Below are 21,844 nucleotides of genomic sequence, written 5' to 3'. Positions count from 1 at the left end.
ATAGTTGGAGTTAGCAGTGTTCAACCTCAGATGTCTGGCAGGATTTCCTGTTTTTCTGCTTGCTGAAGAAGGTGCATGTGCATGCAGCAATGCTTTCACAATTTCTATTCTGTATTCTAGATATGTTATGGTAGACAAACATTTTTTCTTGTACAGGAGGAAACTGTTCCAAATAACAAAATCCAATACATGTCCAAACACTTTTTTGTAATATTTTTATGCTGCTTCCTCATTACAGAGTAGAATGATAGCTGCTGATCGCACCTGTCGACCACACCCATAGTGTCATTGTATGCACACACAGCAATGGGTTTTTCTTTCTTGAAACCATGCTTCTCCACGGATTCCGTTGATGGATTGTGCAGGGAAGACAGCAGAAAAACATCTTTTTTGTCTTTCCAACGTAGTGCAAAGACTTTCCCTCGCTGATAAGTTCGGATTTCCCCCTTCGATAGCTTTCCTGAAGCCAGATCTGGAGGCATATCTCGCCTTTTTGCATTTACAGTACCATAACTATCTATACGATGCTGTAAAAGCAAATCAGCGAGTTCAGGACACATATATAGTAATTATCCATTATAATGCAGTAACCTTTCTCCAGTAAAGGGTCTAGTAACTGCATTACTGCACGCATCGACAAGATCCGAATGTTTATCATGCTCGATTACAGTTTGCTTTCACGTATAAGGTTTGAAATCTCAAAGATATTCACTTTCCGATTCGCAAAGCATAAAAAATTTTACTCCATACTTCGCTTTCTTTTTGGGAATATACTGCTTATATTTCAGTCTACCTTTGAATGGCATAAGGCTTTCATCGATACTCAAGTCTCTCTCTCAGGAATGATCTACATTTCTGATGGATTTTCATCAGAAAATCATAAATTTTGTTGAGGACTGGGCAAGGATGTGTTGCCTGATCGTATTCCTCATTATTCTGAAAATGCAAATACTTCATGATGAGACTGAATTGTTTTTCAGTCATAACATCACGAAACATTGGCGTGTTCAGAATCCAGTCTGTAGACCAATACATTTCGAGAGCAGGCTTTCGAAATGTATTTCGAAACTTCGGGTTTTCCACCTTTCTTTATTCTGATATTGCATTTGAAGGATGACAGTGATTTTAAATATTAATTTCACCTATATCCGAATATCACATAATTTCCTGATTTATAATAATCAGGAAATATGTATATTGTCTGATTTATAATTTGCTAATTTATAATAATCACCACATAGTTTCAGTATCGAAAAATTAAAGTTATGTGGAACAATTACTAGAGAAAAATAACGAATTAAATAAAAACTGTACCTATGTTTCATAACAGTTTTCGGGTGTGTGATAGTAATGCAATGGGGGGGGGGGTTAAACTATCAGAGGCGAAATAAAGTTCAATTCTATTGTAAAAATATGGAAATGAAATTTCACATTTGATATACATATTTTGAATGATAAAAATAAGCAAATGTATCGCTTACTTTAAAAATTGGAGAATAAAATATGCAGCAAATATAAATTAAAATCATAACTGTTAATTTCATTTTGTAATGACCAATTATACAAGGAAACCAAGAAAGTGAAAGTACAGATTACTATACAACATGAAGAAAAAATTTAGTAATATGATTAAAGAATTTCATGTTATTCTCTATAAAGCAAAGTTCCTCAAGCGTGTCCTTAAGGAAATGTGTGAAGTATTATTCGATTTCGATAGTTTTGTACAAAAATAAAAATAATATAATCTGGAACGTCAGCAGCCGGTTTTCTTTTTTTAAAAGAATAGTTCAAATAATTATTGTGAATTAATTTCTTCGAGAAAAAAGAAAAATCTTTTGTCTAGTAAGCGATTAGAAAAAAATTAGCGCAAAAAAATAAAAAATTAAATTGGTTCTCCAAGGTAAGGCAATATTTAAGTGAAGAAATTATGCAAGACCTTTATTTTGTTCAGAAATTAAAATTGTATCGTACAATAAAAAGAGAAAACAAAAATATAAATAATTTCTCTATTTTTAGTCTATCATATATAACTAAAATCCAGTTAACCAACATGGAACAAGAAAGTCCGTTTCTTGTTATAGGCAACTGAGGCGCAGCTACGAACAGGAGATAATCCGATTAACCGTTCTCTTCAGCGTGAGGGTTTATCACACCTTCTAATGGACATGACAGTCAAATTGCACTTCTTATCCAGGTTCTTTAAACAGGTGGGCTGAAACATATCCAGATTTAGTTGGATGTCTATAGACGTCCTAGCCGACCCTACACCAAACTGATTGGAAAAGTACTTGTTCTTTACATCATACAAAAGCTTGATATGAATGGAAATTTAAAGAAGCAGGTGAAATTTTGATTAACCACCCTAATCTTAACAATAATGGTGGCATAAAAATCTCAAAAATTTGGATGGTACACATTCAGCCAACTTAGTTTTCCAACAAACCCCGACTTTAGGACTCTAAGCAATTCTCGGCTTTTATTGGCCTTTATCCATACTGGCTTGTTGTAATCTATATGTATACTTATAAACTAATTTTTTTTGTGTGTAACAGGATTCTAGCTTTGATGTAGCGAGGTTTGTGTTTTTTTTTTTTTTTTTTTTTTTTTTTTTTTTTTTTTTTTTTTACACCAGAGGTCTGGCCAATAGGTTTAATCGTTGGTCAGTAACTTGAGCCCACCATATAGATTGTAGTGCAGCTTGTAGTTGTTTCCATAATTTTCGTGATCTATTATAAAAACTTTTGGACTCATAATAAACATTTTGAAGCAATAAACTTTGATACTCTCTTGGATCCTATATCAACAGACGAATTAGAAACTACTCTAAAAAAGTTATAAAAACCATAAAGCACCAGTGAAGATGGGTTAAATACTGAATTAATCAAATATGTTTAACACCTTGTTAAATCATAAAAGAAATCATGGAAGAAATGAATGAACAACCAATAATATAATATATCCACAACTATAGATGGAAATGGAAACAGCACACTGGAAGAATGGACAATAGTAGAATCACCAAAAAAATCCTTGAATACAAACCCATGGGGAAGGCATCAGTTGGAAGACTATATAAAAGATGGAATGAGACTGTAACAGGCCCTGAGGCCTAATACAAGGTAGGAAGAAGATGATATATAAATTTGAAAGGAAATATATTAATATTCCATTAATATTAATTATATAGTATATAATTATATACTATATAATTAATAATATTTAGTAATATTAAAAAAAATATTTTTTAATATTACTTCCACACACACACACACACACACACACACACACACAATAGGCAGAAAGGCCTATAATAAACACATGCCATGTGTGGACAGGGGTCAGGAGCAGAGTAATCTGCAGGGGACAAATTCTCCATGCTTGCTGCGCAAGCTCACTACTTGAGAAAGAAGTAATATTTATTTGTTAATAAATGCATACATTTATAAGCATTCCATTTAGGCTTTTATTTTTGTAGACAGAAGACGTCTTAAGCATGCGCAGCAATAATTGAGCTTTGCGTTGTGTATCGAAAGCAGATGCTTGCTTGTCTAATCAAAGCTACCTTGACTTGCTCGATTGTTGGAGCTTCCAGGTCCTCGCTACAGCACTGTGATTTCAAACACAGGCCATACGCAGTCAAAGTAGCTCTAGCCAGTGAGCTTCAGCCAGCCTTTAGAAGTGTGCGTGTTGCTTGGAAAAATTAAGTTACAACCAACTTTTTATAATGATGTTATTGACCAGTTCATAAGGAAGAACCGTAGGGTAGAATTTGTATCAAGTAGCTAAATTGAAAAAGATAGAATATCATTTGTAAAATAAATGTTGTATTTGCATGATTGAATGTACATAAATTTCTAAATATATAGTTTTAAATGGTCAGTAATTCACTATTCGATGAGTCTTTGGACTCCCTGGAGGTGTCACGTGATAATAATAATAATAAAAAAATTCCGCTAATCAGACATGCTTCATGGGGGAGGCTGTTCCACAGAATTGAGATGTATGGAATGAAAAATGACTAGGAGTTGTAGGCTCTGTGAGTATGCAGTTCAACTGCAAAGGGATGCAAAGCAGCTATTGCTTGAATTCTCGTAGATCTGGCAGAAATGGGAGGCATAATGGATGCTAGTTCTGCTGAACAGTTGCCATGGGAATATCTATAGAATACATACATTCAGAATAGATATGAGAACGTGACTAAAGAGTCTGTTAGATGTGTCATTAATCAAATGAACTGCCCTTTTCTGAACAACATCAAGAATTTTTAGAGAGATCTTAGGTGAATCACCCCCAAAAAAGATAGAGGTATTCCAAAGTTGCCCAGATTTGGGATTTATATAGAGTAACTGATTAGATAAGAAGTACTGCCTTGAGCAGAAAAGGATGTCTAGGGTTTGGAAACTGATGATGCTATAGAAGTGCTATGATTATACCAGGAATTGTTTGGACTAAAAGTCAGTCAAAGAAAAGAGAGAGAGAGATTTGGTATTAACTCTTGAGCTGAGCTTTATTAAAAGCAAGCAGAGAAGACATAAGATCTTTGAGAGAAAATAACAAAATCATGTTTTGTAAGCAGTGAAGTTGATTAGGTTGTTTTCATCCCAATCAAGGATGATTATGCTTGAAGAAACTGATGAGGCTAAGGATCTTGGAGTTTTGGTAGACAGGAAGTTGAAGTTCAAGGGTCATATAGCAAATATTGTAAATACAACTCAGAGAATGATGGCAATGATGAAACAAATCTTGACCATGTAAAGATAAGGAAGTCATTTTTGCCTCTTTATAAGGCCTTGATAGGACCTCACCTGGACTATTTCATGCAGGTCTTGTCTCCTGGTTTCTGTGGTGATTCTGATACAGTGGAGAGAGAGTGCAAAAATGATATCAGGATTGTGGAATACAGATTATGAAGACATATTGAGAATTTGTAGGCTGTAGACACTAGGAAACAGGAGAAAGACGGGTGATATGATTGAGACTCAAACTTCTGAAAGGATTATACAGAATTTCAGTGGATGGAATTTTTCATTTTATGGAGGACCAGACATGAGGGTATCCATGGAAGTTGAGAATGAATGCTGTCAAGAAGGGGGGTTATGGCTAGATTTTTTCTCATAGAGTGGTGCATAATTGGAATGGATTGCCATTGGATGTTGTGTGTGCAAATAGTATGAATGAATTCAAGTACAGGTATGACAGCTGGTGTGAATTATGGCCTCCTTCAATAGTTCCTGACTCTCTGGAGGTCTCTCTTAATAATAATAATACTGTAGTGATCAATGTTGGCACTTAGCACTTATTACAGATGATCTTGAAGCTTAAGATGTTTGAGCACTACAAGGCTTGTTGTATGAGTAGGACAAGTGGAGAGTGCTATCATCAGCAAAACTATGAATAGTGTTTACATTCAATGAGAGCAGCTCATTTATATAAAGTAAGAGGGTGTGTGAAATGACAAATCCCTGAGGGACACCTGCATTAACAGGAAAATCTGAAGAGGGAAAACCATTCACTATTACATGTAGAGATCAATCTGAGAAAAAACTGGCAATCTAATTACACAAGGATGAAGGCAGTCCATATGATGATAATTTGTTGACAATCCCTTGATGCCAAACCTTATCAAAAACCTTAGAGATGTCAAGTGGGTTTCTTCAAAGAAACTTTCTGCACGGGTTTCTTCAAACTTTTCCATGGAATTAATCTAGATTTGTGTGATGTAGGCCAGATCTCTTGTGGATCTACATTGGCAAAATTCAGACTGGTGGTATCTAATTAGATGGCAGTTCTCCAAGTGATGAAGACATTGACTGTTAATAACATTTTCCATTATTTTGGACAAAACTGAGGCAAGATTGATAAGTCAACAGCTTGATGGAGGTCATTACTTTTTTTTGGGAACTGGCTGTATGTGGGCTTGCTTCCATAGTGCAGGATGAATGCCACCTGAGTAAAATTTAGTGAATAAATGATAAAGAATGGGAGTTAATTCTGGAGCACATCCCTTAAGCACAATGGGTGCGATTCCATCAGAACTAGCTACCTCTGTGGTATCCAAGTTTTTAAAGATTCTTCTGACGTCCTTCTGCAGAATGAAGAAGTTTCATTGCAGCATGAGCTGCAATGTTCAAAGAAGAAGGTAATTTGTTATGGTCATAAATGGAGGATTTGGAAGAGAAGAATGAAGCCAGGACATCAGTCTTGTCTTTAGGTGATGATACAATGCTACCATTAGGGTGAAAAAAAGGTGATAGCACAGATGGACAAAAGTTGCACCCAATAACCTGGGTAAGGGGTCAAAGGCACAACTGCTGGCACAAGCAGCAAGTTTTCTACATTTATACTTGTTAGACTTTGCCTTTTTAATGATGGTTTTACAAGTGTTGCAGACAACTGTGAAGGAAGCTGGTGTTTTGGTCTCAAGCCACTTATAATAGGATGATTGCTTTTCTTGAATCACCTTGGCACACTTCTTGGAGAAGTATGGTTTAAATATAGGGTGAGAAATTTGAATAGAGTGAGGAATAAAAGCTTCTATTCCAAAATGGATTATTTCTGTAAAAGATCGTAATATCAAGTATCTGGATCTGATAAATGAAAACAGTCGGACTATGGAAAGTAGGAGTAATTATGATGTTTACAATACTCCTTTACTTTAAAATACTTCAGACACATCCCACCACTAAGTCAGAAAGATTATTTAGGTAAAGACAGCAGAAGAGCAATATGAGCAAGTCAGACCAAAAGAAAAATCCTAGAGAATTCTTTTGTTACGTGGCAAGTATAAAAAAGAACAATTATGATAAGATGTAATGGATGAAAATGGTAGATTGGTAACTGCATTGGTACATTTCATCTTCATCAGTGTGATATTATAAGAAGCTGGAGTATAGAGTGAATGGGAGAGGATGGACTGCTGGTGAGCAAGCAAAAGGTATGTGAGGCAATACTTGGATGACATATCACTGAGTATCTTAGGAAATGTTCCAGAGAGAAGATGCCAGGATGCAGTTGCAAGATGATTTGGCATCATGCAAAAGCATAATTCCAAAAGAGTGGAAAGAGGATAAAATTCCACTTCATGAAAGTGATTATTAGGTTGAAACTACAAATTATAGACAAGTCTGTATATCTGTAGTTGTGGTTAAGATGTTAGAGAGAGAGCTAGGATACATAAGTGGGTTCAAAAAAGCAGAGTTCTCAAAGCAGTATTCTCTGTGATGGTTAGCAAGGGTCTGTTAGAGGGAGGTCACATTTTATCGATTTACTTATGTACAAGGTGGCAAATAAATTCAACAAGGGAAATGCACATATAGTGATACAGTTAAATTCTGCAAAAGCTTTTGATAAAGTACCACACAAGTTAAATTGGAACAGATGGGATCAGATACTGGATTAGTATCTGATCCCATCAGATACTAATCCAGTTATGTTTGATATGATACTTGTTATGTTTGATATGATACTTATCTAACAACCAGTTATTCACTGGTTGTTAGATAAGTATCATTGTTTTATTGTCCATTACCATTTTCATTTAAATGGTCATTTTCCCTCTGAATGACCATCTTTTTTTTATTATTATTATTATTTTATTTCATCTCATCTTCCTTTTTTCCCTCTTTTACCTTGCAGTGTCGAGGGTTTATTAATCATCGAACCTCAAACCGTTCACAGGATAAGAAGGTCAGCCCTACGCCATGGTGTATCCTATGTCCTGTAATGTTGAGTTCTCAATGCTGGTTTGCTTGCTTTGCAGGATGAAAAACCCCAGGATAAACTGGGGAAAAACCCTACTGTCCACGCCCAAGACCGGCTAACTTGGCTATGGCTGAGGAAGATCCTTCAGCTCCTCATGTCACCGACGGGAATCAAACCTAGGACACTCCTTCCCCAGGCATATGGTTGCAAAGTGCACAGCCACTACGCTAACTGCATGTACATTATTATTATTATTTTTTTTTTTTGAGAGAGAGAGAGACTGACATTTTTTTTATTTTTTTATTATTAAATTTGTATATAGTCCTCTGTATATTGTCCTCACTTCTTTCAAATATCACTTGGTCATCTGCAAAAAGTAAATTATCCAATATAAAATTTTCTATTTGGATTCCTTTTTTTTTGCTTAACCTCCATTCTTTGATTATTTAATTAACATATATTCCAAATAATACTGGAGATAGAGAGAATCGCCCTTGTCTAATTCCTCCTGTTACTTCAGATGTTTGGTTCTGTTCTTGTCTCTTTTTATGCTTTTCTCATATAGGCTGTAGAGTGGTTTTTTAATATACCAAAAAATTTATATCCCTTAAAGTTTTTATTTTTTTTAAATAATGTATGAATGCTATGCAATTCTCTTCTTTTCTCACTTAGTACTTTGGGGGGGGGGGGTGACTAGGATGATGCACGATCACGAAGCAGAAAATGGCTTTTTTTTTTTTTTAAGCCATTCTCTTCTTCATTTATAATTCTGTTCTCCAGCAGTTTGACATATATCTTATAATCTGTGTTAAATAAATTTATTTCTCTGTAGTTGTCAGTTACTCTTACTTCCTTAAAAAAAAGGAAAAAAAAAAAAATTCAACGCTTGGTGCCAGTCATTGGGTAATTAGCCAGCATTATTAATGCAAGAAATATTTGGTTAAATTCATTCTTGCATATTTTATGGTATATTGAGAATTTTATTTATTTCCTGGAGAGTGGTGTTTTTTAAGGTAAAAAATAGTATAGTTCCACTACAACTTCATTTTTGACCTAGAAATATCACTACAGTACAGTGATTTGTATATGTTAATAATTTCCGTATATCCAAAATTCAGAATATCCAAAGAAAGGGAAATTCAGTTATTTATGACCATAAAACATTCTCACACTTCACTTACATGATAACGTTTTTGAAAGATTTCTCACATAAAATAGAGAAAGCTGTATTTACCTGAATGTATGGCGCAAATAACACAAAAATCGTTAGATAGAAAATAACGGTCAAACACCAAGACATCCTCTCTTACTCAGTGAAATTTCACTCTACAACATTTAACCCATTGCGGTGCACCATACCACGCTAAGCACCTAACAGCAACAGCGCCACCTTTATTATAGAAATATTTCATGAAAACATTGTAAATGAAGAATAAGTGATAATTAAACGAATCATTGTTTGCGGAATTTATTATAATAATTGTTAATATTATTACTATCGGAGTTTATTATTATTATTAATGTTGCACAGGCATCTCCATGGACTCCGAAGACTTATCGCGTGTGACCCAAGTAGTTATGGGAAAGAATGCATATTTTGACATTTTTCTCATTTGAGCGTAGCTGTGGCATTTTGATTTCCTACTACTTGTTCCAAAACATTTTCCATGATATGAGAGTGGTAGGTATTTGGAATGCATTGCATGAAAGTGTGGTAAGTGTAGAAGCTGTAAATTAGTTGAAGACACGGTTCGGTTTCCTTTACACATAAATGTGCGGACCTCAGCGATGAGACTTTGACTCAATGGAAGTTTCTATCTAATAGTAATAATAATAATAATAATAAAATAATAATAATGATATTATTATTATTATTATTATTATTATAATCCCCGAAGGAACACGGCCTTGTCATGGAGGTGGGGCTTGCGTGCTTCGGTGATGTTGAGGGATATTCTGGCGTAGTATAGCTGTCAGCAGGGCTACCTTTGTCAGACAGCTCTCAACTGAGGAGCCAAACTAACAGTGTTCAATCCCCCATCTTAATGGTGAAAAGTAAGAAAAGATGGATCAGTCAACGGGTCATCAAGAACTGCATCAGATGTTAGAGTTCCTCGGCATCAGGCGACAAGTGAGCCACAGAACCCAGCTCTCGCAATCAGGACAGGAAGCTGAAAAGCGATTGGAAGAAACGAAACGTAAAAAATGAACTGTAGAAAAAACAGACAAGTTATGAAATGTTTTTACAGATCAACACCAGAAAAAATGAGGTTTTAGAAAGCATATGCATTTAATTTGGAAAAAAAATTCCCAGAATCTGCAATCACCGAAGAAAGATTTATGGACCAAAAGAATTTCGTTTTCAGTAACAAAATATTTACTGAACTTGAGCTGCAAGAGCTACGTAATAAACCAACAACTTCACTAGCAGCAGATCATCAGGAGGTCGCTATATCAAACTTTGGAATTCAATTCAGTAAACATGAAGCTGACGACTTATCTCAGAATGTTTTGACAGAAGTGCAGTGTAAATGAAGTCAGGGATATTGAAACATATGAACTCCATAAATAACCGTATAAGACTACCACCATTAAAAGCTTTACATAAATCTAAGCTAAAACAGTTCCTCTTCGATGCAAATGCTGTGATTAAAACCATCACAACCAACAGCATAAAGGAAACAAATCAGTTCGTATACAGCACAGCCTATATCATTATAGTGAATGTTGGTTGCAAACCTCAAGAGCAAAAGCTGAGGATGAAACAATCTGCACCATGGAAAATCCGGTGGGAACGAAAAGTCAACAAACTTCGAGCTGATCTCAGCAACTTAAAGAGATTTAAAGAAGGATGGCTGATAAATAATAACATCAAAAACAATATGATAATTGGGTCAACAGAACAATTGCTGAAGTTACTGAAGAGCTAAAACAAAGAATAATAGCGATTGCACAGAAAATTAAAAGATATGACGCAAGAATAAACCAATATGTGCAAGATATGCAATTTTGACAGAAGAACTAACGTTCTTTCAGTCTCTCCAGAGAAATACAAATGCAAACAATCATTCACCAGAAAAAAAAAAAGAAACACTCAAATTTTGGAAGATAATCTGGGATAATCCTATTGAATACAATAAAGATGCCTCATGGACTAAGGAAATAGAATTGGAAATGAAACAAAAACAAATGCAAAATGTCATTATCACTAAAGCAATGGTCAGCGCACAAGCTAGAAAATTAAAAAACTGGAGTACTCCTGGCAAAGTTGAACTACATTGATTTTGGTTAAAGCATCTAACCAGTCTACATGATCGAATGGCAGAACAATTTAATTATTTATTGCATTCAGGCTCAGTGGAAAATGGAATTTGGTTTATATAAATGCGTAATTTTATCTATTAAACGAGGAAAAAATAATCACACATAGCAATTTTAATTTTGATCAAGAAAAATATATAAAAGCAATTTCAGCGGACGAACACTATAAATACATAGGAATATTAGAAGTCAGTGACATTCTCTACTTGAAAGTTAGACAACAGGCAGCAGCAGAATAGATCAAAAGAGTTAGAGATATTCTGAAAACAAAACTAAATGGATTAAACACAATTAGAGCAATGAATTATTGGGCTATACCAGTGATCTGATACACAGCAGGACAAAAGAAGACGTGGACAAATTGGACCGCCAAACTAGAAAACTAATGAATATGCATCATGCATTACATCCACGAAGTAATGTTGACCGGTTGTACCTACCAAGGAGAATAGGTGGACGGGGTCTGCTACAAGTGAGACAGACTGTGGAAGAAGAAGAAATTAGCTTGAAGAAGAGTTACATCGTCTTGTGTAACTGCTTGAAGCAGTTACACAAGACGGTCTTCTGAAAGAAACAGGAAACAAATGCGATTACAAAACGGAATAGCAAAATAAACCAATATGTGCCTTGGAAAAATAAACCTTCGCATGGACAATTTCTTAGAGATACTGAGGACAAAACTGACGTGAACAAGACATGGTAATGGTTACAATATGGACATATTAAAAAGGAAACAGAAGGATTTATTCTAGCAGCTCAAGAACAGACATTGCAAACTAATGCAATGAAAGCAAACATTTTGAACATCAATAATAACAGCAAATGCAGATTATGTGATCAGAAAGATGAGACCGTAGAACATCTAATCAGTGCCTGAAGCAAAATAGCTCAAACTGACTATAAATACCGCCATGATCAAGTGGCCAAAATAGTTCATTGGCATGTATGCAAAAAAATATGGCTTTCCTACTTCTGATAACTGGTGGCAGCATAAAATAGAGATAGTATTGGAAAACGAAACAGCAAAAAATCTCTGGGACTTTAGAATACGAATTAATTAATCGGCATTTGGAACACAATTGACCTGAGATGACTTTTTTTTTAATTACATATGATACAACATTACATACATTTGTTTACATATGATACATACATTAGTATGTATCATATGGTGGGGTGAAGAGTTGTACAGTGGGTATCCTCCTGCGATTAGTCTTCGTACTCCTTGAAGTGTCACAAATAATAATAATAATAATAATACATACATTTGTTTGCATGTGATAGGTACATTACATACATTTGATTACACATGGTACATACTTTTTTTTTTTTTAAATCTTGGATGGGATGTAATTTCTCAGCTTTCATCCTCAAAGCTTACTTGTAAGCTTATGTGAGGATGACACCAGAAAGTTATTATTTATTGGTTTGTTTGCTGTGTTGGGAAGCTACGAAATGAAATCTATGTTGTTTAATAGGCTTGATTTCCACTGCAGCCCTTGATTGAGGAATTCGCGCGCGCGCGAATTCCTCAAACACACACACACTAACTTCGAATGTATTGATGCGTCGCTGAACTGGAAGCCTGAACGAATATATTGTGTTTCATTAAGTTTGTATGGTATTTTGGGTGGTGTTTCTTGTACATAGTATGTCCTTAAAGCACTTTTCAGGCTATTGTAGTTTGTAAGGTTTCTTCTGTATTCAAAAGGTAATTTGTTTACCATGCCTGGGATGTAGAAATTTCGTGTGGCCTTTCCGTAGTGATTATTGTATTTATATGATATAATTAGTTGTCTGAAGTCTTGTTATATGGTATGTATTTCTGGCTGTCCTGTAGATGTCATCGAAATAATGTTTTCGCAAAAGCTGCAGTCAGTATTTTGTGTTCTGACATTGCAGTGTATATAAAGTCATTATTGTCTCTTTGTTCCCAAAAGATCAGTTTTATCATTTTGTACTGTAACGACATTAATCTATTTAATTTGTAGGGTGCACAGAAAGCATACGTTGTTATAGCGTATCTTAGTATATTTTGGCATAGTGCTTTGCAATTAGTTTTTTAGGCGTATGGGAACTATGTCTTTTAACCTGTAGAGTTTGCCACTTATTGTTCGGAGTTTGTTGTGTAGATGGTTTATGTGACTATTCCAGTTCGTATCTGCATCAAAGTAAATTCCAAGGTATCGTATTGTTTCAATCTGAGTGATTGTTGTGGTTTCGCTGTTCTCTGTGTTTTTTATGTTGGAGAGTGGATGTTGGATGGTTATATATTTGTTATCAACTGGTCGAGTCAGTGGATTTCTAATTATCATTAATTTTGTCTTATGTGAGTTTAGGTGTATGGAGTTTTTCGTGAGCCAGTCTGTGATCAGATTTATGGCATGTTGCGTATTTGTTTGGGCTATGCTTGCGTTATTGTGGATGGATATTATTGCTGTATCGTCTGCGTATTGGAATATCTTACCTTTGAGTGGTAGCTGATTAATATCGTGCATGTAAATGTTTGAATACAGTTGGGGAGAGTACAGCTCCCTGTGGCACTCCGCGGGTTACTGGTAGCTCTCTACTTTGGTTTGACCCGATATGTGTGATATACTTTCTATTTTGGAGGTAGTTTGTAAACCACCTGTGCAAAGGCCCGTCTATTCCAACATACCTCAGCTTTTCTAACAAGGTTTGATGTGTGAGTGTATCGAATGCTTTAGTTAGATCAATAAAGCCTACCATGGCAATTTTGTTTTTGTCTAAAGCGGTATTAATTACGTCTGTAAAGTCTTCCAAGAGAGATGTTGTTCCCTTATTTTTCTGAAAACCAAATGCCATCGTAACAACAAGTATTGAAGAAGTAGGTTATGTGAATAATATAAAACAACAGGAATGGATGACAGATGAAATTCTTTCTCTTATTGATACAAGAAGAATGTACAAAAACAAAGAACTTGCCAGGTATACAGAAACACATAACATCATCAAGAAAAAAATAAAAGAAGCGAAGGAAAATTGGATGAAAAATTTATGTACTGAAATTGAACTGCTTCAGAAGAAACATGATAATTTCAATTTGTATAAGAAAATCAACGAAATTTCTGGAAAACTGAGGAAAAAGCAAATAGTGTCTCTAAGAGACGAAAATGGAAAAATAGTTCTAGAAGAAGAGAATAAAGCACAGATCTGGATAAAATACATAACAGAACTTTTCAATGATACTAGACAGAAGCCTATAAATATAAAAGATAACATTCAAGGACCAGCAATCATGAAATGCGAAATAGAGAATGCTATACGAACAAGTAAAACAGGAAACGCCAGTGGACCAGATGGTGTGCAAACAGAATTTTTAAAATTAATAGAACCAGATAACATCAAACTTCTTGAAAAACTATTTAATAAAATATATGAAAGTGATGAATTTCCATCAGATTGGCTCAAATCTACATTTATCACTGTCCCAAAGAAACCCAAAGCGAATTCCTGTGGTGACTTCCGACTTATTAGTCTAATGAGCCAAACATTAAAAATATTTTAGAAAGTAATTCAGAATCATATTTATAGAAAAAGTGAAGAAACTCTAAGTGAAACACAATTCGGCTTTCGGAATGGTTTTGGTACTAGAGAGCCCCTTTTCTGTACCAAAATATTGATACAAAAATGCATAGAAAAACAGAAATCTGTCTTTATGTGTTTCATAGATTTTGAAAAAGCATTCGACAAAGTCAGACACACTAACTTAATAGAAGTCCTTCAACAAATAAAGCTAGACGAACAAGACATAAGACTAATAACAAATCTGTATTGGAATCAGTCAGCTACCGTTCAATTAGACAACATTACCACCAGTGATATTAACATCAAAAGAGGAGTGAGACAAGGATGTGTGCTCTCACTACTCCTCTTCAACATATATGCAGAGGTCATCTTTAAAAAAGCATTGGAAGAGCAAAGCATGTCCAGAGGGAATCACAATAAATGGAAAGATTGTTAACAACCTACGATATGCAGATGACACTGTGCTAATTGCAGATAATATTATGGATCTCCAAAACCTCATTGACAGAGTATACATAGAAAGCCAAAGAATGGGAATAAATATAAACATCAACAAGACAAAATACATGATCATCAGGAAACATCGAGCCTCATCAATGAAACTGACACTCAATGGTAAAAATATTGATCAAGTGTCAAGATATAAATATCTTGGTTGCTGGCTTAATGAACGGTGGGATCCAGAAATAGATATAAAGACAAGGATTGAAGTTGCACGGCAGTCCTTCATGAAAATGAGAACACTGTTCTACAATAAAGACCTAAACATGGAAGTCAGATGCCGAATGCTGAAATGCTACGTGTGGTTTATTCTGCTCTATGGAGTTGAAACATGGACATTGAAGGCGACAACCATCAAGAAAATCGAAGCCTTTGATATGTGGCTATACAGAAGAATGCTAAAGATATTATGGACAGAAAAAATTACCAATGAAGATGTCTTAAAATCCATTGGCAAAGCTAAACATCTTGTACAAATAATCAAGAAACGAAAAACATCGTATCTTGGCCACATCATGAGAAACAGCAAATACCAACTTCTACAAACTATTTTAATAGGAAGAATTGGTGGCAAAGGAACTAGAGGAAGAAAAAGAATATCATGGTTTGAGAACATCAAGACGTGGACAGAAAAGAGCAGTGCACAACTGCTCAGATTAGCACAAGAGCGCAGTTTGTTCGCCAAGATGGTCGCTGACCTTCGATAGAAGATAGCACAATAAGAAGAAGATATTGTGTTTCGGGTATAATATGAAAGGTCTCTGTGTATGCTGTGAGTTTCTTCAGTATGATCCGCTCCATAATTTGATTGATAAATGGTAATGTTGCTATGGGTCTGTAATTGCTGATTAAATTTCTTTTTCCATGTTTGTATATGTTTCATGTTATGTTTATATGAATTGTGATTATGGCGGTTCTTTAGCATACTTGGTATCTGTCGTGTTTTAAATATTTTATTTAATAATTTTAGTAGGATAGGACTTAAACTAGTTGCATGTTGCTTTATATCTTTAGGTCTTATACCATCAATTCCTGGGCCTTTGTTTGGTTTGATTTGATGTATTGCTGAGAGAAGTTCTGCTTCTTTTATGGTTGGAAACCATAATGTCTGTTTTGATTGTGGTCCAAGTGGAGGGTCACGTTTTGTGATTGGGGGAATATTTCTATGCAGTTCTTGGTTGGAGTCTGCAAAGTATTGGTTAAAGTCATTTGCTAGTTGTTGGATAGGTTTTGCGTCTTTCATGAAGCTGTGTTTTATTGTTTCGGAGGCGGTGGTGTTGAGAACAAAATCTAGCATCTCATTGATCAGATGCCAGGTTTATTTCATGTTATTTTGTGCAGAGCTTAATTTCTCTCTGTAGTGGCTTCTTTTTGCATTTCTTATTTGTGTTGTAAGGCAATTAGTTGTTATCTTATATTCAGTTTTCAAAGCTGTGTTATTTGGATATCGCTTTAATTCTTTCCATAGAGCGTCCTTTCTGTGTATTGCTAGGATTAAGTTTTGTTATCCAGGGATTTTGGGTTGTTCTTGAACGAATTCTGACTTTCCTTGCAGCTTTCTTATATATTTTCTTCAGTGTAAGTTTAATGTCGTTGTATAAGATATCTGCTGAATCTGATGCCACGTGTTTCCAGTTGGTTTTACTTATTTCGTGGTTGACTATTTCTTTAGAGCCGTGAAGTAAATCTGCTACTTTGCACTTTATGACTGATGCAGTGTAACTGTTTGGTGTTGCTCGGACGTTTATATGATCTAGGCAGGAAGCAGTGATAGCATTTCCGAATATTTCTTCTCTAGTACATGATGTTATTGTTGGTATATTAGGTTATACATGGATAGCATGTCTAGGTATTGTACATTGTTGTTCTGTTTTTCGTTTGTAATATTTATGTTTATGTCGCCGATTATCATTAAGAATTCGGTTGAGCATATTTCTTGGCGTTAAAGCCAGCAATTTAATTCGTGCAAGAATTTTATCATGTTTAAGTTTGGTGGTCTGTAAATAGCATTAAGTATTATGGGATGCTGTCTATTGGTGGTATTAGTGATTTCTATGGAAAGGATTTCAGCGTCCTCAAACTGATAGGCAGTTTCTTTTGCTATTAGTTTATCTTCGATAAATATTAATATTCCACCCCCTCTTTTTGTTTGGCGGCATGATCTATGTTGTTGGAAGCCTGGAATTTGGAAAGGAGTCCCTTCGTCATTAGTTATGGATACTTCTGTTAGGACCAATATATCAATAATACCGGTGTAATTCCTCAGATAAGCCTGTAACAATAACCAATGTTTTCGGATGCTTCTGATGTTAATATGCAACATTGAGAGTCCTCTCGTTTGTACTCTGTGTTGTTTCCATGCATCACGCGAGTCGAAAGTGCAATTGCTGATGTATTCTGGTGTAATTACCTCTATCTGGTGGTTCACATCCATTTTTGTTCTGCTGAGGTCTTCTTTTTGAATTAAATTGGAATCTTCTGTTTCACTCTGGCAGCCTATCTATGTCTTCCGAGCTTTTTTTTGTATAGACTTTGAAGTTTGTGACTTTCTCAAGAATATCTTGCCGTCTTTGATCGACACAAATTGACAATAATAATAATAATAATAATAATAATAATAATAATAATAATTTTTATTTTTTTTTATTATTATTATTATTATTATTATTGTCAATATTGTCAATTTAAATTATTAAATTTAAAAATACATTTTTTTATTGATTTCTGAAATATTTAAACAACCACAATAATCATCTTTAGTGACATTCCACTTGTAATTTTTACAAAATTCAGCACTAAATTCTGCATATGTGATTCATTTTCTACATTACATTTCAACTAAAATTTTGATAATACTTTTTTTGCATCTATATTTACAACACGTGTTCTTCTAATATTAACAATGAAGATTACACAGAATTTTTGAATTATTGATAATAATAATAATAATAATAATAGTATGATAATGTCTCAGACAATTTTTTAAATAATAATAGTAATTTATTGATTGCTAACATATTTACACATACAATAAACTTCTTGAGTGACATTGCACCTTATAATATTACAGAGTTCAGCACTAAGTGCTGCATTTTCTACATTGATTTCAACTAAAATTTTTAATAGTATTTTTTTGCCTCTATATTATGTATTAACAACACATGTTCTTCTAATGTTAACAATGACGATTATTCAGAATTTTTTGTATAATAATTTTTTTGTTTATATCATTTTTTAATTATAAGAATAATTTATTACATTATTTTTTCATGTTACATCATCATCATCATCATCATCAGTTGCATCAGGCTTGGGACTGGTAGCTCAGCAGCAATTTCCTCCATTCCGCTCTGTCATTGGCTTTCTTCTTAACCCCCTGGTAACTCCTCAAACCCGTGCTGTCTTTGACTTGGTCAAAAAAGCTTTTCCTTGGTCTGCCTCTTCTTCGTTTCCCCTCTATGTTGCCTTCGGTTATTCTTTTCACAAGTCCATCATGTCGAAGTATATGTCCAAACCACCTACCCCCTTCTAATTTTGATCGATTTTATTAGAGTTCTTGTTTCGTTTATCTCTCTCAGGACTTGTTCGTTTGATTTTTTTTCTGTCCATTTTATTTTGTTCATGCGGCGCCAGCACCACATTTCGAAAGCCTCCAATCTTCTTACATCTTCTCTGCCTGGAATCCAGGTTTCACATCCATACAGTGCAATGCTCCATATCAATGTCTTTACTAATTTTTTTTTTCAATTGTAGGTTGAGGTTTCCTGTTAAAATGCTTTTCATCTTAGAGAATTGGGCTTTTGCATTGTTTATTCTTGATCTCATGTCTTCTCTTGTTCTGCCATCTTCTGTTATTAGGCTTCCTAAATATTTAAAGCTTTTCACTTGTTTTATTTGTTTCCCGCTGATGTCTATATGCTCTATATTGATAGGGATTTTGCCTGCAACAATGATTTTAGTCTTATCTGTGTTAATTTTCATTTTATATTGTTCAAGGTTATTATTTAGTAATTCTAGCACTGTTTTTAGTTTTTAACGTTCTTTCTGTTTTCTGCTACAAGGGCTATGTCATCAGCAAATCTCATACACATGACTTGCTCACCATTTATCTTTATGCCACTATTTATTTTGTCTTTAGTTTCCTGAATGGCCTTTTCAATATATAAATGAAATAAAAGTGGTGAAAGAATACATCCTTGTCTTACTCCACTCCTTATATTTATTATTTTCTCCTTATCATTGATTTTAATCCGTCCATTTTGATTTTTATAAAATTTGATAAATTATTTTCCTATCCCTCAAATCTATGCCGATATTATTTGCTGGTTTACTTTATCAAACGCTTTCTCTAAATCAAGGAAGCAAATGTAAGTATTTTGACTAAGGTCTAATCTTCTCTCTATTATTGTTCTTAAACAGAGTATTGCCGCTCTTGTTCCTTTATTCTTTCTGAATCCAAATTGGTCTTCATCCAATAGACAATCTATTTTTGAATAAATTCTATTTTGAATAATTTTTAGCAGAATTTTGCTAACATGTGGGATTAAAGCTATTGTTCTAAATTGGCTGCATTTGTTTGCATTATTCTTTTTTGGTATTGGTATTATGGTTGATTACATAACCTCCTTCGATATTTCTCCTCTATTACAGATTTGGGCTATTAATTGATAGAGTAAGGTTTTTGTCTCATCACCTAGATTTTGTAACAGTTCTATAGGAATATTGTCTACACCTGGACTTTTTCCCTTACTCATTTCGGACGGTGCTTTATCAAATTCTTCTCGCATTATTGGGGGTCCTAGATTATCTTCATTTTGATTTTCTATGCTGATATCAACATCAAGTTCGTCGCCATTATAGACATTTTGAAGATAATTCTTCCATTCCATTAATATATCCTCAGATTCTATTAGTAATTTTCCATTTTCCTCTTTAATGGCATTATTTTTGCTGTTCTTATTAAATTTGAAAGTCAGTTTGTTAATTTCTTTATAGGCTTTCTCTATGTTTTCTTTTTTAAATAAATCATCTATGTTATTACACTGTTCTTCCAGGTATTCTTTTTTGGATTGTCTACATTTTCTTGTAATTTGATTTTTAAGATATTTGTATTTGGCTACATCTTCTTTAACAGCATTTTTATATTTTCTTCTTTCGTCCATAAGGCCAAGTATTTCATCTGTTATCTAATGTTTTCTTTTTTCTTTTTCTGCATTTTTCAATAATTGATTTGATGAATTTGTAATTAACTCTTTAATCATATTCCATTAGTTTTCAATATTATTCTGACTATTTATGTTTTCTGGAATGTTATGATCAGTTGCCTCTTGGTATCCTCTCTTTACTTCTTTACTCTTTAATTTTTCAAGGTTCCATCTTATTGGTTTGTATCTTTGGATTTGTTTCCCATGTTTCAGTTCTGTTTTCATTAAGACAAGGTAATGGTCACTACTAATGTCGGCACCTGGATAGCTTTTGCAATTTTCATTTGGTTTCTGTATCTTTTCTTGACCAATATATAATAATCTATTTGATATCTATTTGAATCCCCAGGCGCTTTCCAGGTGTATCTTCTCCTTTTTGGAACATGAAATAGTGTATTTGCTATTATTATTGTTATTATTATTCCTGATACCTTCAAGGAGTCCGAAGACTCATCGCGGGAGTACACCTACACTGTCTCAACCACTACACCGAACCTCTACTATGAATCATATAACTATCTGTTTTTATGTACAAAATTCTATTAATTGCTTTCCACTTTCATTCCTACGTCCAAGACCAAATCTTCCTGAAACATTATCATTGCTCTCTTCTCCCACCATAGCATTCCAATCTCCCATTATTATTGTATTGTCTCTGTCTTTAAAGCTGCTCCAGGTTTCTTCTATTTGTTCATAAATTTCTTCTATTTCTTCATCGCTATGTTGTGATGCTGGCATGTAGACCATTATAATATTGAGGTTTACTGGTTCATTTTCAATGCTTATCGCCATGATTCTGTCACTATGGTTAATTATTGTAGTGATTAACTTTCCAACTTTTTTATGAAGCATTATTGCAACATCTCACTCGCCCTTCTTTTGTCCTGAATTTATCTGAAATTCTCCACTCCAGAAATCACCCTGTCCCTTCCATCTCGTCTTCGCCCAGAATCGCCCTTCACTAATGCCCAGAATGTCTATTTCAAGTTTTTCCATTTCTTTTTTCACATTTTCTATTTTACCTGGTTCTAGCAGTGTTCTTGCATTCCATGTTCCAATATTCAGCTTATTTCTTGTCTTCATTTTTGAATAAGTACCAGGATTTCGTTGGCTGTCGACCTGAGAAACTTGGTTACTTCTCCTGCCGCGCATGACTCCTTCAGTGAAGGCTCCATCGCGGATCTTGACTTCATTTTAAACTTCCATTGCTGCTTTTACTTGGGAATGTAATGTGGTGGTTTCCCTTTGCCTTCCACATCGCAGTATTGTAACATGTATGCTACAGGAGGTTAATACAAGTAGCGCTGCTGCCTACTGCTATAACTATTAGTGGTTAGTTGAAAGAGGAGGAAACACCCCTCGCCCTCGAGTACTCTAATAGCTTCAGGGAGAATGGAGGACCTCCTCCTGGGAGGAGGAGGTCCTCCATTCTAAGCAAGAAAAGAGACAGACAGAAAGTTTTAATAAAGAATCCTCATTAGGAAGAATGTTAGTATGAGGGTAGAAGCAGGAAGTGGAAGAGTTAGAGAAAAGTATGACCAAAAGCTTGAAATAGATCATACTTAGCT

The 21,844-nt window shown here is 34.5% G+C and overlaps 1 protein-coding gene across 1 annotated transcript in view; it reads right to left on the bottom strand.

Annotated features, from left to right (window-relative positions):
- The window catches only part of LOC150103682 (GPI-anchor transamidase-like), a 158,685-nt gene extending 149,635 nt beyond the window's left edge, over window positions 1–9,050 (bottom strand). Inside the window, exon 1 of the mRNA XM_090396491.1 lies at window positions 8,936–9,050. Coding sequence (XP_090252617.1) covers window positions 8,936–9,001 — 66 coding nt within the window. The 5' untranslated portion in view covers window positions 9,002–9,050. The remainder of the gene's footprint in view (window positions 1–8,935) is intronic.
- Window positions 9,051–21,844: the final 12,794 nt, after the last annotated feature.

Source organism: Typopeltis vanoorti, chromosome 8, assembly GCF_054136105.1.
Source record: "Typopeltis vanoorti isolate ZY-2024b chromosome 8, IOZ_Tvanoo_1.0, whole genome shotgun sequence".
In the NCBI taxonomy this organism is placed as follows: domain Eukaryota; kingdom Metazoa; phylum Arthropoda; class Arachnida; order Uropygi; family Thelyphonidae; genus Typopeltis; species Typopeltis vanoorti.
Note: the sequence above shows the minus strand (reverse complement) of the source record. Positions and strands in the feature narration are given on the sequence as shown.